Below are 18,341 nucleotides of genomic sequence, written 5' to 3'. Positions count from 1 at the left end.
AAGGGAGGAGGCGTTTCTATGGTTTTTACGGTAAAAGGGATATACCCCTCTTCTTTTTGACAAAGTTGATTTCTTGACCGATTTACACTTTTTTTGTTTGTTTAATATTGTTTTTCATTATTAAACGGTGGCTAATTCAACAAATTACTAGGTAACCGAGCTTGGTAGCTGACCACCGAGCTGTTTTGTGTGCATTAGCTAAAGTTAGCTAGGCTATATATATATCGTACATTACGGTTTTGTAATGTAGTTTTGTTTTCTAGGATGACAAAGGCACGACCCGCCCTACTATCCATCTGATTGGCTATGACTCGCTGGCTGCTCTTGCTGGGTTGGTTAGGTTTAGGCAAAGACGTGTGATTGGTTAGGGTAATCCTATCAGAGGCAGAGTAGCGGCGACATGCCTTGACTATCCTTGGGGAAAAAGTCGCTTATGGTTATTTTATGTTACGGGTCGTCTCATCGCGTTATACGGAGGTCCAAGGACGACAACAAACATGCAGGCATCTAGTCATATTAAATTGTATCTGATTTTAGGTGAATAAAATGTGTTAACAGCGCGTGTCCCTGTTTAGGTGTCTGCTTCAGTCAGTAGGAGTAGTTTAGTTGCAGCTGTGTTATGGCTTCTTTAGCGAGCTCCTCATTAATTTCACCTGTCAGACTTTGTTGTTTGTGTCTGTGCTCGAGAACAAGCAGGACGCTCTCTGCATACGGTTAGTACACAGACAACCACATGATGAACTGTGTTATATGATTGATAATTGTGACTCATGCTTTTTATAGGTTTGGGTCAAAGGAGTTTGTGTTCAGGTAAAGCTGCAGCCCTGTGCAGGTATTACACACACACACACACACACACACACACACACACAGGTTTGTGGCACTATCTTTGTGGGGACCCGTCATTGACATAATGTATTCCCTAGCCCCTTACCCTAACCTTAACCATCACAACTAAATGCCTAACCTTAACCCTTACCCTCACCCTAACCAGAACCTCATTCTAACCCTAATCCTACAACCAAGTCTTAACCCTCGAAACAGTCCGTTAAACTTGTGGGGTCCAGCATTTTGACCCCACAAAGCTGTCCGGACCCCACAAGTATACTGGACTCCTGGTTTTTGGACCCCACGAATATAGTTAAACAACAACAACACACACTCACTCACTCACTCACTCACTCATACTCAAGTACCGTACTTTTTTTTTAATGTAACGTTACACTTATACAAACTATAATACTGCCACCACCACCTCACACAGTATCTATCTATCTATCTATCTATCTATCTACTACTCTTTACTTTTTACTCCACATTTAGCTGACGGCTTTAGTTGTTTTTCAGTTTTTTTTTAATCCCCTTCCTGTCCAGTGAAAACAAAACTGATTAATCGGTTATCAAAATAGTTGGCGATTAATTTAATAGTTGACAACTAATGGGTTAATTGTTGCAGCTCTACATCTTTGTTTTTCTTCTTCGCAGACAAACAAACTCTCCCCGGTGGAATGGCACTCAAGGGTTTTTCTCCCGTGGTGGCGGCGGTGAAGCCAAGGAGCAGCAGACCCTGGAGGACATCGCCAAGAGCATCAGAGAGCAGCGGTACAAGAGGGTGGTGGTGATGGCCGGAGCTGGGATCAGCACACCTAGTGGCATCCCAGATTTCAGGTAAAAGAGGTTAGATATTAGTGCTGGAACGGTATGCTTTTGTACCGGTTCGATTCTTTCACGATACATGGCTTTTTGCTTTATAAAATTCCGGATGTCTCCATTGTTCTGATATAACAATATGTATGGTGCTTTATAATATTTGTTTGGGTTTGTCTTGTGTTGGACCTCAGGAAGAATAGTCTTCACGACAGTGATGACTCATGGGGATCCTTAAAAAAACATTATAAATGGGTGCAGATTTGATTTGGCATTGCAATTTTCATTTATTGCGGTTCTAGAAGTATTGCGATTTTCTTTTCCTTCTTTAACTTAAACAAAAGTTGAATAATAAACTTCTAGAGACAATATATCATGAGACATTTCTAAAAACTAATCGTTTTCTAAAAAGAATGCACGTCACATGTCATTCAGTCAGTCTGACATTTATTTAATTTGTCAAGAAGAACATAATATAGATTTTCTGCTTTCGGTCTGTTTTGCTAACGGATATGACGTAGTCGCTGTCGGCGGAACCGCATAAGCGAAAAAATATTTAGGTGAATCATTGGTAAAAAATATTGTTTCTGGGGTAAAGAATTTTAAAATCCGTCGCAAAAAATGTCACGATACATATGTGAATCCATCCCCTACTAGATATGTATTCTAGTGTTTCTGTAAACCTGTAACTATCGGGTGTATTCAGTAGATTATTCCCTGTCAGGTCTCCAGGCAGCGGTCTCTATGACAACCTGCAGCAGTACGACCTGCCGTACGCCGAGGCGATATTCGAGATCAGCTTTTTCCATCAAAACCCAAATCCCTTCTTCGCCCTGGCCAAAGAGCTGTATCCGGGGAATTATCAGCCCAACCTGACGCACTATTTTGTACGGCTGCTTCACGAGAAGAGTCAGCTCCTCAGGATGTACACGCAGAACATCGACGGCCTGGAAAGACGTATGTATTCATATCTTTGCTTCTAGAAGTCACTACACATCGTTGAGTCATTGTAAGCCATCGTGCTTGTTTACTTGTGTACCAAGTTGCAGGGATTCCTCCTGAGATGTTGGTGGAGGCTCACGGTACATTTGCCACCGCCACCTGCACAGTCTGCCGGAGGAAATACGAGGGAGAGGAGCTACGAGTGAGTCATAACTTATTTTTATTATTTCCATCAAGAAGTAATACATATACCAGCATACTGTGTAATTTCATACTCCAATCAGAGCACAACTCCTGCTAGTAACAGTATTCCTCTACTCCACAGGATCTTAAACCACACTCATGCATGCTCATACTCTTACTTACACTTATACTTCTACACCTCCCCAACCATACACTCTCCATGCTTCCATGCTTCCACTCATCCACATAGACCATTTATCCACATTCCACATATACCATTCATTCCCACTCATCCATATATATCTTTCACATTTTTGACACACAAACACACACCAACACAGTTTGACACACAAACCCACACACACACACACACACACACACACACACACACACACACACACACACACACACAGCTCTCAGTCACCATACCTAGTCCTTATTTCTTAGCCATTAAGTTTACAAGCCTCATAACCCAAACACTAACTCTACACATTTACCAGAATATTTAAAATACAGTTTATCATGTTGTTGGAAAATAAATCACAAACATGTGGTGTCTACAACTTGGCAAATCAGTATATTTTCTTGTTTTCCTTCATTTTTATACATTGTACATTAAGAGCCAGATGAAATGAGCAAATGTAAGATATCACTTTAGACTCTGGTGATATATTTGTTATAATATTAATATTCATTTTCCATCTTGTTTCATCAGTCAGATGTGATGGCAGGAACGGTCCCAAAGTGTCCCACGTGTAAAGGCGTGGTAAAGCCTGACATCGTGTTTTTCGGGGAGGAGCTTCCACGTCACTTCTTCAAGTACCTCACAGACTTCCCTCTGGCTGATCTCCTGATCGTCATGGGAACTTCACTGGAGGTGAGCGCCACCGGCTTTAAACCACGTCATGCCCCATTTTAGTGTGATGTTTTTCCAGCTGAACCAACATGTTGGTCGAGCTGTAACAATTCCAAATGTTGCTGTACAATTAATTGTCTCAGAACTAATTGTGGTTAACAATATAATTGTCTCGTTCAGTAAAATTCAAAAATATTAATTAATTTATTCATTTTTTTTAACAAATGAAAGTTTTGAATGAATACCAGAATCAATCTTTTGGTTATATCACTGTTATGTGACCCAGATAATGTAATAACTCAAATACACAGCCTATGAAGTAAACCACGCCTCTACATTATCATAAAACGTTTAGCATGCATCCCCCCTTGTCATTTCTGTTGCTATGAACGTGTATCGGGTCAAGTTCCAACAACTAACAATTTAAATAATAATAAAGATCCAGGGTACAAGCGGCCAAAATGGGTTTCCTCAGGAGGGTGGCTGGCGTCTCCCTTAGAGATAGGGTGAGAAGCTCAGTTATCCGTGAGGAGCTCGGAGTAGAGCCGCTGCTCCTTCGTGTCGAAAGGAGCCAGTTGAGATGGTTTTGGCATCTGGTAAGGATGCCCCCTGGGCGCCTCCCTAGGGAGGTGTTCCAGGCACATCCAGCTGGGAGGAGGCCTCGGGGAAGACCCAGGACTAGGTGGAGGGATTATATCTCTAACCTGGCCTGGGAACGCCTCGGGATCCCCCAGTCGGAGCTGGTTAATGTGGCTCGGGAAAGGGAAGTTTGGGGTCCCCTGCTGGAGCTGCTGCCCCCGCGACCCGATACCGGGTAAGCGGACGAAGATGGATGGATAAAAATATATAGTCCGACCAATAATCACTTACATAATTACAATTGGGCATATCTAAACAACATCAACAATTCTAATGATAGACCGATTTTATCGGCCGGCTGATATTTGCGTTTTTACACGATACACGGCTGCTGCGTTCGCTGATAGTTTTTTCCCTGACTTTTTCCTTATTTACAGACAGGCGTCCACAGGCAGCTCTGTGTTGCTGGAGACGCTGCAGATCACGTGCAGACCATGCACTGCCCATCCCCCACTAGCAGAGTGATGGCAGTCTTAAATTACAAATCAAGCACTTTATTTCAATGGCTACTTTTCAGGTTTATTGTTTTCTTAAATTATTTAAATGTGTTGACAAAGGACCTTTTGTGATGACCTGATTATATCTACCTTATAATATGTCATCAAGGCTGTGTTGTAGATGTTGATGAAAGCCTTTTACCCTTGGACAGTTAACCATATGCAGTGCACCCATCCATATGATGCACACTGCACACATAATTTGGGTGATATGAATGTAAGATGATTGCAGAAGTGACACTGATCTGTGTTTTTGTTTATTAGTTTTAAAGAAATGGCAGAGCAGATTCCAAAAACAAATCCAGTGTGGCAGGGTTTACATTTTTATGATGTAAATTGAGGGAGCAGAAGCAGTATTGGCTCAAGAAAATCGGCAGCCCGTATTGGTATCGGCATCGACACTACAAAATCCATATCAGTCGATCCCTAAACAATTCCCAGTCATACGCCTTAAGACTAGAGATGCACCGATAGACCGGCCGGTGACTGGAATTGACTGATTTTCACGTGCTCGGCCATGACCGGCGACCGGCAGGTCAGTCTGACATATGCCGATTTCATGCCGGTCAACGCTACAATTAACTGACAACATAAGTTATACGTGTTACAGTTTTCAAGGACGCACGCACACACGGACGCGACAGCACAGTCTCTTTTTCCTTTCTCTCAACTTCTCCGCCGTGTGTCGTGCGTACCCGCTCGCGGTGTGAAGCGCGTGTCCGCGCTATTCTCGCAAACGTAGGGAACCTCGTGAATTAACCTGCAACATGTCAGCTGTTTGGAAATTCTTCAGCGTGTGTGCAGAAGATAACAAGTTTGCAATATGCAACACCTGCAAGGAGAAAGTAGGGCGTGCAGGGACGACACCAAAAACCAAAATCCCATTTTTTTAGTTGGATATCTGACGTGAAAAGAAGGAAATGGTTCTAACGTTGCACTTTAGATGTGTGTGAATTTCCCACACCAGGAGTAATTTATATAGTTGTATTTTATAGTGATCCATCATCTGTTCAAAAAATGTTCTATGTTCTGTGCAAAATGTTCTATTAAAGAAAAGTAAATATTTGTGTGTGCTGTAAAGAGGTTAGAAAAAATGAAATCGGTATCGGCCTAGAAAATTGTAATCGGGGCATCTCTACTTAAGACCTTAGCTAATGTTGGCAATTAATTGTATTTAAACGAAGAAACCGCGATTTATGTAAAAAAAAAATTGACAGTTAGACTTTATGTAATAATTGTTACAGGCCTATATGTTGGGATGAGAGATAACAGGTTTTAAACATGAAAACTGACTCTCTGTACTATGTGCAAAATCTTGAACCTTTCTGAAAACGCACTGACGTTGTTGGTTATTGCTGGACTCAAGACCTGCACCACACAATCCCTGGTTTAATCCTTGGCCTGTGTTGCACGTCTTACATTCTCTTTGTCTGTCTGATTTCTGTCTGCATCTCCACTATAAACTCTCTTATAAAATCAAAACATCCAAAAAGTCTTTAAAAAAAAAAAAAAAGGTAAGTGTATTCGTGTAGCACCTGACAACAGGAATTCAACGTTAAAAGCTGCTGTTTGACTCTTTGCTCTGCAGGTGGAGCCCTTCGCCAGTCTGGCGGGAGCTGTGCGCAGCTCTGTTCCCCGTCTGCTCATCAACAGGGACTTGGTGGGTCCGTTTGCCTGGCGCCGCCGTCGTCATGACACCGTGCAGCTGGGTGACGTGGTCGGTGGTGTGCAAGCCCTGGTGGATGCCCTCGGCTGGACTCGGGAGCTGAACGCTCTGATGGTGGCCGGTGCTGAGAAAGTGAGTGTGGGTTACAAGCTCACATGTATAATAATTCTTCTACGTCAGAGTTCCCATGAGCCTTTTGGGCCGTTACATTTTCTCTGGCGCTGTACTCGGGTCCATGCATGTATCGCAAGCCAGTGAAGTAAGGTTGAAGCCGCTGAAACAAACAAAACATGAGCTGAAGGAAACTTAAAAGCGTAAGGGAACTGCAGAGTTAGGTAATAAATCTCTGTGACACATTTCACATTACACATAAATATTCCATAGTTAATATAAAATGTTCAATCAATTAGTGCAGCTTTAAAGACCAAAGGTATGATTATGCAGAACCTCTCTTTTATTTAAGATTATTTTTGGGGGGATTTTAGGCCTTTAATTCCACACGACAGATGAAGACGTGAAAGGGGAGCGAGAGAGGGGGAATGACCTGCAGCAAAGGGCCACAGGTCGGAGTCGAACCCGTGGCCGCTGCGTCGAGGAGTAAACCTCTACATATGTGCGCCTGCTCTACCAACTGAGCTAACCCGGCCACACAGAACCTCTCTTTAACAACATTTTGATGTTTTTGGCCGTCTTGTATCTTAGTGCAGTGTCGTGAGTCCTCTCAAAAGTAAAAACAGAAATGGTGTGACTACATGCAAAGCACAGCGGTATTTTGGTGATATATTCTTGCAGTACTATATCAGTTATTTCCACAAACAGCAGCCGGAGCCACGCTGAGACCCTCACTGATGTTATTGTGTGTACTTTTATCTACAGGCTGCAACAAAGACAGAAGAGTGACGATTTCACCACATCAAGCTGGAGGTTTGACTTCATTCACTCACTGTTTGAAAACGCCAACACTGCAAGACTAAATCCAGACTTTTTACTGGGGTTCATGTGGTGATACCTATGAGTGATACTTGGACCTTTGGTTATGTCAATGGTAGTCTATATCCATGACGTTCCACCTCCGGGATTGCTCTTTGCGCCGCCCGAGATGATTGTGATTGGTTCAAAGAAATGCCAATAAACCAGAGCACGTTTTTCTCCCATCCCGGAATACTGTGTGGACTAGCCAGACCCTCCTCTGTTCCGCAGTGTGTGGATGGCCTGGCAAAGTGAGACTATATCGATGGGAACTCATAGACTGACAAATAAGGAACTGCTACAATGGAAATGCAGAAATGTTTCTCAGTCAAATATCAGTAAAATGCAGGGATCACACAGGGATGATGTGGCCAAGAAATCTAATGAGGTGCAGATGTACCAGGGGTGGGGGAAAGAATCGATACTGCATAGTATCGCAGTATTTTCCGTGGCAATACGGCATCGATACACAGACACCAAGTGTCAAGCTTTTATTATAAGTGAGATGAACAAACAAAAGAAATGTATCATTTTAGATAAATCAGATGTTGACAGGTTTTCTTTGGCGACATCATTTGAAGTTGGAAAAAAGGTGATAAATTGCAATATAGTCGCAGACAATTGCAAAAATGTATCGTGATAATACCGTTCCGTGGGGCCTCTGGCGACTCCCAGCCCTTATATGTACAATAGAATATATTGTGCAGCTGATTGACCATGTGCAGTATTATATTTTGGTTATTAGCCTCCATCTTTTGTGTCAAAACCTTGCGTAAGAAATGCAACAACAACCTTGATGATGGCCTTTGTTTGTATGAAATCATTTAATCACAATGATGTAAAAATGACTGCTTTAGTGGAATTAGTCAAAACTTATTTTTTTTTTTTTAGTAAGTAAGTAAAATACAGGAAAAAAAGAAATATTATTTCATCCTTTTTAAGTTTTTCAGGACCGACTCTCAAATGCAGAAAAATCATAAGGACTGAGGTTTATGCTGAATGTCAGTGGACATTTCACAAGAGTAAATCTTTAAAAACAGCTTACAAATAGTAGTTAGTTAATATATAATAGTTACAAGAGATTCAGTAGTTTCCTAAGATAGCTGGTCAATGTAGTTTTGATCCAACAAACAGGAGGAAATAGTGCATTTGTTGGGGACTATTTTCAGCGTCGGATTAATCTACAATTGGTGCTCTAGTGAGTATTTGTGGCAGCAGGACTGTGTGTGTGTGTGTGTGTGTGTTTGTTTATGGTGATGAAGGAGCATGTCATCCAGTGCAACAGTGTGGCTCACTGATTCTTCTCACTGTTTTCAATACGTCACAGAGGAAGAAGATGAAGGCTTCAGGCTTTGATACACACAATACTTGTGGGATTTGTTGGTATTTTAACCAGCAGAGGGAGCCAGCGGACCTTTTAGTGTGACAAAGATTCCTGTTTGAACAATAGATGGTTGTTTTTATAATGATACTTGAAACTAAACTGAAGTTAAAGCTTTACCTTAAAGTGTTTAACACTTAAAAAGTTAAAGCGTCCGGGGACTTTCCCGCGCAGAAACTCGAGTGAAGATGATGACCTCTTCTGAAGAGTCCATCATGTTATTTTAAGTGTGTGTGTGTGTGTGTGTGTGTGTGTGTGTGTGTGTGTGTGTGTGTGTGTGTGTCATGGGGGCGACAGAAACTACACACTATAGCTTTAAGGGTGTTTTAGAGAAAATAAAAAGTAAATCTCTCATTCATAATACGTCTTTATTAAAACTGAATCAGAGCAACTTAACATGTGTCAGTGGAACTAAAATGGTTACACTTTACTTGAAGGTATCTACATAAGAGTGACGTGACACTGTCATGAACGTGTCATAAACATAATAAACAGTCATAAACGTTTATGACATAACGCTTCTTTTAGTAAGTGTCATTCGGTTTTTGTCACAAGTTATGGTTAGAGTTAGGGTTCATGTGTCATGACAGTGTCATGACACTCTTATGTAGATACCTTCAAGTAAAGTGTTACCACTACAACTTAAATCTAAATCACCAAATGACATCAGTTAGGTTGACATAATTAGAGATTTCCTCTCACTTCAAACTGCATTAAGTATTGCAAACTCAGACATATTTCTCCATGTTTCTATACTTAATTAAGGCAGACTTGTATCTACATTTATGAAGGATTGGCTGGTAAGTTTAAGATATTGTTTGGCATCCTAAAAACAGTCCTCCAACAGCTTGTGATACTACAGTTACTTCCTGTTTGCATAGCTGATTGCTTTTGGTTGGACACCGATTTACACAGTCTAGTCTATAATAGCGGAGACTTTTTAAGTTTTAATGGGGCAACCTGATTTAATAAATCACAACTTTAAGCTACTTGTTGCTAAGAATTCAAGAGGGACTTCACGCGCAAATAAATAGCTGGTGCAACTCGATCCAGGTTTCTGATCATTCTGTGACTCAGAGTCACAAGTTATGTCAAAGTTAATCAGTAAAACAAAACGATTGTGACGCTAAATGATGTACTGATGATCTACGTGCTAAAATAAAAGCCGAAATCTGACTTAAATGCACAGGAAACAAGTTTCTATTACCACTACTATAAGATTAGATGGAGAAGTTTAGCTGAATCCAAAAATCAAACTGGGTTCATTCTCAACTGTTAAGGTGACTGACACCGAAATGACAGATTTGCTGGATGTGGAAAAATTCAAAGACAAACCCGCACTGATGCTGACGATCAGAAGCCATACAGGGATATTATTACCCAGGTTTCTCATGTTTCACGTAAACGTTATTTCTCAAATAGGATCAAACCCAGCATCATTAGGGCCATGCATTGCCTATTTCTGTCACGCTAGCTTTCCCAAGATTGTCTTTTACTCTCACCATTACTCTCACTCAGTAATTTCGTGTGAGCTGACATCACTTGGAGTTTCTCCAGTTGGGTTTAACATGCCTCTGGGTTTTGCAGTCGTGCGGATAATCACAGATTTTATCACATTCATCACCTGCTTCAGTTTTTAAACCCAGCTCTCACACCTCGCTCCAATTTTCACCTCTCCTTCCCCCGCCTGGTCCTGCTGCTGCTGTTGCTGCTGCTGACGTCGTCTCTGTAACATGAAAAAGTTATCAGTGCATGATATCATCTACTGGGAGAAACTTTTCACACAGGGATCTGTGCGCTTCTTCAAGGCTCACAAGTACTTAAAATCCCTCCCACTGCTTTACTGTCAATCGTAGGATTTTTAATGATGTTAACATCTAGTCTGTAGAGTTCACTGTTTTACTTTTTCATCTTCTTTTCTGGTTTTGTTTTATAAAGGTGCCTCCAGGTTGAACTGGGTTGACAGTGAGATCCACTGGTCAAAGCAGCGATTGATTGATTGATTGAAGTGTAAGTGGGGGAAGGCTGAGTTGTGTTCATACTTAACTATGTATTCCTAAATGTTATGTGTGTGTGTGTGTGTGTGTGTGTGTGTGGGGGGGGGGTACCTACTTACTGTATATGCCTGTGTTTTAAATGTGCTGCACTTTGACCAAACAAATTTCCCAACTCTGGGATAATAACGTATACTTTTGACCCTCCAAATGTTTAGGTGTAGTCACTGTAGCGCCACGGCTCTAGTAATAGTGATGTTGTCAGTCAGTCCACCACTTTGGTCCAGACTAAAATAACTATTACAACTGCTGGATTGACATTGACATTTTGAATAAACATTCCTGTTGCCCAGAGGATGAACTTTTCATCTAGCGCCACCATGAGCTTCCCATTTGTGGTTTTTAGTGGAATGTCTCGATAACTATTGGATGGATTGTCATGAGATTTTTTTTTCAGACATTCATGTTCTCCAACTACCTGCAAGAGACACAAAACAACCAGAAAGACGTAAAACGACTACAAAGAGACACAAAGTGACTATATAAATACACAAAGTAACTATAAAGACACAAAGTGACTATAAAGAGACTCAAAATGACCAGAAAGAGACAAAGTGACTACAGAGAGACATAATGAGATCATGAAGAGATGCAACAAGACCGGAAAGAGACGCGCAGTGAACACAAAGGGACACACAACAACTACAAACAAAGTGGCCACGTCACGTTTTGTGTCTCGGTGTCTTGTAGAAGTGGTAGGAGGCCTTTCACACGCTTGCGCCCAGGGGCCCATTGTCTCACAGTCCATGCATGCATAAATGGGATTTTAAAATTGGCATCCAACTGTGGCTCAGTCATTGTTTTCAATGAAAGTTCTGTTTGCCTCGCACGAGATGTTCTGGCACAGGAAGTTATCTCACATTAAAAGATGAGGGAGTTCGACCACATCGACCTCAAACTGAGCAGATACGATTTCAGCCAAAGGCCACTGGAACATTTAGAAAGATGACACACTTTATTAGAAAGGTTTCCACATAAAACGTGGATATGGCATACAATAGGCACAGTCAGTAACCAAACATACATACTGTGGTGACAGGCAGTAATGACTTAAAAGGACAATACCATCCTGCAGTCGAGAATACTTTCAGTTTCAACACAACTTTTTTTTCTTCTTTGAAACTTGACACGAGGACAATGACTCTAATGTGCAACGTTACCAAGACACAATCTGGAAATGCTTCACTTAAGTTTTCTATTATAGCAACGTCAACGTTTCATTCGACACATTTTACAAAGCTAATTTGATCTGATATTCATCACTCAGTAAAAAATAAAATGACTTCCTTTACAGTGTTGCTGCTTTTATAGATGTACTGTATTATGTGATGAGACTTACTCTAATAATCAATCCGAGAAGGTATCACATTGAGTATATTAAGTAGCAGAAATAATAGTTTTGGCAGGAAATGATGTATGATGAATTCAAAGCTGGCAATTAGTGTAACGAACGTATTACTGCCACCTTGGCACAAAATATATATGATCACTTTCTCGTTTTTATAACAAGATACTTCACAGGATATTTCATGTTATAAGGACATAGCCTTCTCGTTATTACTAGATACCAAATTATTCCGTTTTAATAACATATCACTTGCTTTTTAGTCGTGAAACTTTGCCGTTATTCCACAACAATTGGCGTGCGTCCTTAAAAGAAGGAAACCAGTTTTTGTTAGAACCACATTCTCATTAAAACAAGTTGCATGAAACTTGGCATTTGATACTTTGATTGAGAAAAGTGTGGAATAATTTGGTAATCTTTATTCTTTTCAGGGTAGCAGAGGCGAATGATTCACATTGTCAGGTAAAAGATGTTTACCCTTTTATCCTCCCTTGTGGTATTTTATTATATCATTTTTGATAAATGTGTCATCCTCTCAGCACTAGAATGACACTGGGAACACACCGTCTGCGTAAGTGTCGCGTAGCGTAAATAAGTGCCTGATCGTGCGCCTGGCCCTTTACACTGGACGCGTATTTTTACGCGCCGGTCACAAAGCGATCCTTCTCTCTCTCCCCGATAGAAAGAGACAGGATGAGTGGGGAAAACTGTGGTAACTGTAGCCTATATGTGGCTGTGTGAGTGTGTGAGTGAGAGAGACACTCTGTGTCCGTCCGTTGGTCTCTCTCTCCGTGTGCCTGATCGCGTGTCTCGCTGTGAGAAGTCAAGATAGTCAAAATCACTGTAAAATTAGGGATTTTTGCAGTTCCTAGAACATAACGTTCCTAGAACCCTTTTCCGACTGGACCAATTTGGGGATTATTAAGTTCCTCTGGCCACAGTTCCTGTAACTCTTTCAGCTCCTACTTCAGGGCAGGGTCTTTTCCCTTTTCCGCATAAGCCTCTTTCCAAGTAGTTAGTAGTAGTTACAGGAACGTAGTTATAGGAACAGTCCACTTCTAAACAGTTCTACTAACTACTCTTCCCCCAAAACCGGTTTTACCATTTGCATTCACACTGGCCAAGTGGCCATAGGAACTGACCTTTTGTTATTATAACACAGCCATCTAACCACCACTATGCAGAAAAGGGAAAAGACCCTGCCCTGAAGTAGGAGCTGAAAGAGTTACAAGAACTGTGGCCAGAGGAACTTAATAATCTCCAAATTGGTCCAGTCGGAACACGAGAAAAAAAGGAACGTTACGTTCTAGGAACTGCAAAAATCCCTCCGGTCGGAAAGCGGCTATAGTGGTGGTTAGATGGCTGTGTTTTAATAACAAAAGGTCAGTTCCTATGGCCACTTGGCCGTGTGAATGCAAATGGAAAAAAACTGTTTTGGGGGAGAGTAGTTAGTAGAACTGTTTAGAAGTGGACTGTTCCTATAACTACGTTCCTGTAACTACTTGGTCGGAAAGAGGCTATTGTTCAGGTAAAAAGCAGAGAAAGACACAAACACAGGGGTTTAAATATGAAACCGGAATGGAAATATGTTCTTGACAAGTTAAAAAGGACTTTTTAGGGATCTCATTAGCTCCTCAGTATGTTGAGAGTTTGACTTCTATCACGACAGACAGCCAGAACGTCCTGTGAAGTTTAAGGCATATTGCTACTTAATACTGTATGAATGTTTTTTTTTTTTTATCTGTACATATGTCAAAATCACTTTAAACAGCCATGGGGAGCTGGTTTTTAAACTGTGCCATGTTGCACATTCTAAACCGTTTTACTGATTCCCACACAGTTCATAGAAGAGTCAGTGATCCATGACGGGGGAGTGTCAGTCGACTGGATGTAGCAGATCCTGCTGCTCCTCTTAAGGTTAAAAACTCCACTCATACAGCTTGATAACACGCTTCAGATTCCGGGCAGATATTTAGTTGATGAAGCGTTTTGTTCGTACTTCCCTGCCACCAGCCTCTTTGCCCGTCACTCGTTGAACAAGAACTTTAATGTCTTATTTAACTTTTGACAGTGCCGGAAGGACTGATGTGAACGTTGTGTTGCTTTACAGTCTCTCCTGTACCCCTTCAGTCTTTCAACCTCCAACTTCATACCCCCCACACCCGCACTCTTATATGAGTCTTTTTCCGCCCCTGGAGGTACACATACCCCCGTTTGGAAACAAATGCTTTAAATAAATAGTTCAACGTTTTGGGGAAGTCCTCTTTTTGGCTTTCTTGCCGAGGGTTGGATGAAAAGAACGATACCACTTTCGTACAGCCTGGAGCCGGTTTGCTTAGCTTAGCAGAAAGACTAGAAACGGAGGGAAAAAGCTAGCATGCAGTGTCCGCAGGTTGCCAGGAAGTTACTCCCCCGGGACAAGAAATAGCCCAACATCATAACTCTTTGTAAAACTACAAATTGTCGTAACCAGCTGCTAACTTTAGCTTCATATTTAGCGTACAGACGTGAGAGTGGTATCATCCAACTCACAGCAAGAAGGCGAATAAACGTAATTCCCAGAATATCAAACTAGTCCTTTTTTAGAGATTTATTTTGTCATGAAGCTGCTTCCAACTGTATGACATTCTGGTCTGTTGAAGCTTATTCAGTCTTTCTGCGTCCTGGGGACATTTTTGTCCCGATTAATCCTTTCGGGCAGACCAGGCGCAGTACAAATCCCACGTTGTTCACTGGGACTGGCAGACCAACTACAACCAAGGCTGATATAGAGTAAAGACATGCTGTACAGACAAACTGAAAGTGGGGAAAAGCTCCTCTCAGACAGGAGAGTTTGAGTCTGTTTAGCTGTTTTCTGCAGCTTTACTTTCCAACATCATTTTGTTGGGGCAGTAATCCCTGAGGATCAAGAAAAGTACATCCCCAAATGACAAAATGGGCCCAGAAATGTGATATATATCACTAGTAACTGTTAAAGCGTATTTTTCCTGTCGGTCAGATACCATCAATTTTAAGCATCCACATCCAGCATGGCAGACCAGAGTTGAGCTGACTGGCCAAACCGGAAACCTTCCAGTTTCTTTCCTTTAGCGTCTGTGGATGGAAATCCGACAGCAGCTGCTGAAACATTTCTTGAAGAATTTCTTGAACTCGGTGTTGAAGATGGTGTAGATGATGGGGTTGAGAGCACTGTTGACGTAGCCCAGCCAGGTGACGGTGCTCATCAGACCGGGAGGGATGTCGCACGTCAGACACACAGCTCGAGTCGTGTGCACCACGAAGAACGGAGTCCAGCAGAACAGGAAGCAACCTGCATGAAAACATGAAAGTTTAGAGTTAGGCTGCATTCCCAGTACCTGCGTCGGCCGTCCAACGGTCCGGCAAACGCGCAGGTCTTTCCATTGATTGTGAATGGGGTTAGTGCATTTAGACTGCGGCGGGGGCACTCAAAAAAACGCAGCGGGCCTGCGGCGAAAATTAACAACTCAACTTTTGGAGAAACGCAACCCCACGTCACGCTGCGCTGGCCAATCATGTAACTGGATATCAGACTTGTCAGAATGTTTTGAACTATGGTTTGAGGGGGTGTGACAGTCCCGTACAGTAAACAGGAAACATCACTGCCTCTATCTCTGCCACAAGAAAGTTTTAAAACACTATGAGGGTAAAAAACAAAACACAAACACTGAACTGCCCGGGAATTTGTGTAATAGCTGAATGTTTCCTCCAACAACAAAACACTCGCTATGTCTCGCTCATCTCTTTTCTTTTTCTCGCTCCTGTGAAGTCAAGCTGCCTTCAAGTGCGGTTGGAAAAGTCCAACCGCAAGAAATCTATAAATGATCTGACGGACAACAGTAATTGTGAAATATAAAGTCTACGTGTGCTTTGTTGGGAGGGTTAAAGAACACAACAGGATGTCACACCAAAGGGCCAACTTTGCTTCAAGTCTCATCTTATATCATAACTTCAAACCCAGACGTTGCTTTTAACACAAAGTGACGGATTGACTTCTGCATGCAGCGTCTTGGGTCATGCTCACATTTTATATTCATCCGACAAGTTTCCCAATATGTCACAGAAATGTGACAATAGCCATCTGGGGGTTGTTATTCTCTCACCAATTAGTACCAATCATTCTTGTTTTGGCTGGCAGGATCAGTGAAATTACAAAAATCAACCATGTGAAATGTCAGAAGGTTCAAAGCAATTAAAATGTTGGCACGGTAATTTTTTGTGTCCTTTAAATCAGGTGTTGTGGCCATCGAAGGTGTTTGGTAAATGTCACCCCAACTAAGTTCAGACATGTTAACATCATTTATTTAGTTATTTTTCATTTTAGTTGCATGTAGAGAAGGATCGGTTTGTAAAAAAACAGCTTAACGTTTTTTTTCTTCAATTTTCTTAAACTGATTTGGTGCATTTTCAACCAAAATCTACGGGAAACAAACTCAAACTGAAAGCAATTTTTGTATGTGTTATCAAAAGCGTAAATGTAATCAATAATGGAATAAATAATCTTATATTTCTATAGTTTGTTGTGTTCCAAACTTTCTACGTATTTAGCTTTGAGTACTAAATTGTGTATCACATGAAACCTTTATTTAAGTACTCAGATCTTATAATTATGTACAAGTAGAAATACTACAAGTAAAAGTCCTGCATTCCAAATCGTACTTAGGTAAAAGTACAAAGGTATGAACCTCAAAATATACTTGAAGTGTCAAGAAGTACAAGTCCTCATTATGCAGAATGGCCTATTTCAGAATAATATATATTATATAAATTTGTTAATTAATTTTAATGACTTCATATACTGCTGGGAAGCTTGTGAATGTCCCCCTTTTATAATAATATATTTTATATTATTAATCTGAATCTGCAAAGTAACTTGTAACTAAGGTATTAAATTAATTTAGTTTAGTGCAAAGTAAAGTATTTGCCTCAGCATTTCAGTGGAGTAGGAGTATAAAGTATCAGTACACAAAATTGCACTTAAGTACAGTACTTAATAACTTTTGAATTCTTATTACTCGACTGCAACTATACGCCATAAGGTGAACGTTTCTATGCGTCTATCGGATAGTGCTGTAGCTAAATTTAAGAAAGTGAATATAATGACATTTAATTCAATGCCATACCCCAATATAACAGAGGACTCCTACTCCTTGTATTTCCTAAACAGCAGATACAGCAGATACTGTATGTGTACAAGTCAAATTTCCTTCGGGACAATATAGTCTAATCTTATGTTAGCTTTAGTCCCTCCCAAATTGATCATCTTGTAGACACTGCAGGCTCACTGCGGACAACACTTGACTCTGTTGCTCCTCTAAAAAAGAAGATAAGACTAAGGGAGTTAGCTCCATAGTTTAACTCCCAAACCTTAAAGCAAAACTTGCAAAAACTTGAAAGCAAATGGTGTTCACCAATATGGAAGAATCTCTCTTAGTCTGACAAGACAGTAAAACGTATAGGCAGGCTCTCCGAAATGCCAGAGCAGCCTATTACTCATCATTAATGGAAGAAAATAAGAACAGCCTCAGGTTTCTTTTCAGTGGTGTAGCCAGGCTGACAGAGTCACAGCTCTATTGAGCAATCTATTCCTATAGCTCTCAGTAGTGACGACTTTATGAGCTTCTTTAATGATAGAATTAACCCTAAGAGATAAAATTCATCACTTCCTGCCCTCAATCTGTACCGATTTATCTTCAAACGCAGGAACCCTAGAAACAGCTGTAAGACCTGATATACATTTAGACTTCTTTTCTCCTATCAAACCTTCACCAACTAACTTTAAAGATTTCTTTAGCTAAGCTATCTACCTGTCTATTAGACCCTATCCCAACTAGGCTACTTAAAGAAGATTTACCCGTGGTTAACATTTTATTAGATATGATTAATATGTCTTTATTAGTAGTCGCTAATAAGTTGGACTTGTTGCAAAGGACTTGTCTCCTGACTTGTCTTTTTAGATCTTAGTGCTGCATTCGACACTAATGACCATCGCATCCTATTATAGAGAGTGCAACATTTAATTGGCATTAAAGGAACCGCACTAAGCTGGTTTAAGTCCTATTCATCAGATTGATCTCAGTTCATGTTAACGATGAATCCTCCAGGCACACTAAAGTTAGCCATGGTGTCCCACAAGGCTCAGTG

At 41.0% G+C, this 18,341-nt stretch overlaps 1 protein-coding gene across 3 annotated transcripts in view; it reads left to right on the top strand.

Moving 5' to 3' along the window:
* Positions 1-20: 20 nt before the first annotated feature.
* Positions 21-18,341, top strand: part of sirt3 (sirtuin 3) — a 26,402-nt gene continuing 8,081 nt past the window's right edge. Inside the window, exons 1-8 of one of the 3 annotated variants that reach the window (XM_078254865.1) lie at positions 21-713; positions 784-832; positions 1,486-1,668; positions 2,372-2,604; positions 2,691-2,791; positions 3,488-3,649; positions 6,353-6,562; positions 7,307-7,354. In XM_078254865.1, the coding sequence (XP_078110991.1) occupies positions 620-713; positions 784-832; positions 1,486-1,668; positions 2,372-2,604; positions 2,691-2,791; positions 3,488-3,649; positions 6,353-6,562; positions 7,307-7,330 (1,056 nt within the window). In that variant the 5' untranslated portion in view covers positions 21-619 and the 3' untranslated portion in view covers positions 7,331-7,354. Of the gene's footprint in view, positions 714-783; positions 833-1,485; positions 1,669-2,371; positions 2,605-2,690; positions 2,792-3,487; positions 3,650-6,352; positions 6,563-7,306; positions 8,321-18,341 lie in introns of those variants that run through there. The other 2 variants (XM_078254856.1, XM_078254874.1) reach the window with 2 other exon arrangements.

This window comes from Sander vitreus, chromosome 1, assembly GCF_031162955.1.
Source record: "Sander vitreus isolate 19-12246 chromosome 1, sanVit1, whole genome shotgun sequence".
NCBI classification, from domain to species: Eukaryota; Metazoa; Chordata; class Actinopteri; order Perciformes; family Percidae; genus Sander; species Sander vitreus.
Note: the sequence above shows the minus strand (reverse complement) of the source record. Positions and strands in the feature narration are given on the sequence as shown.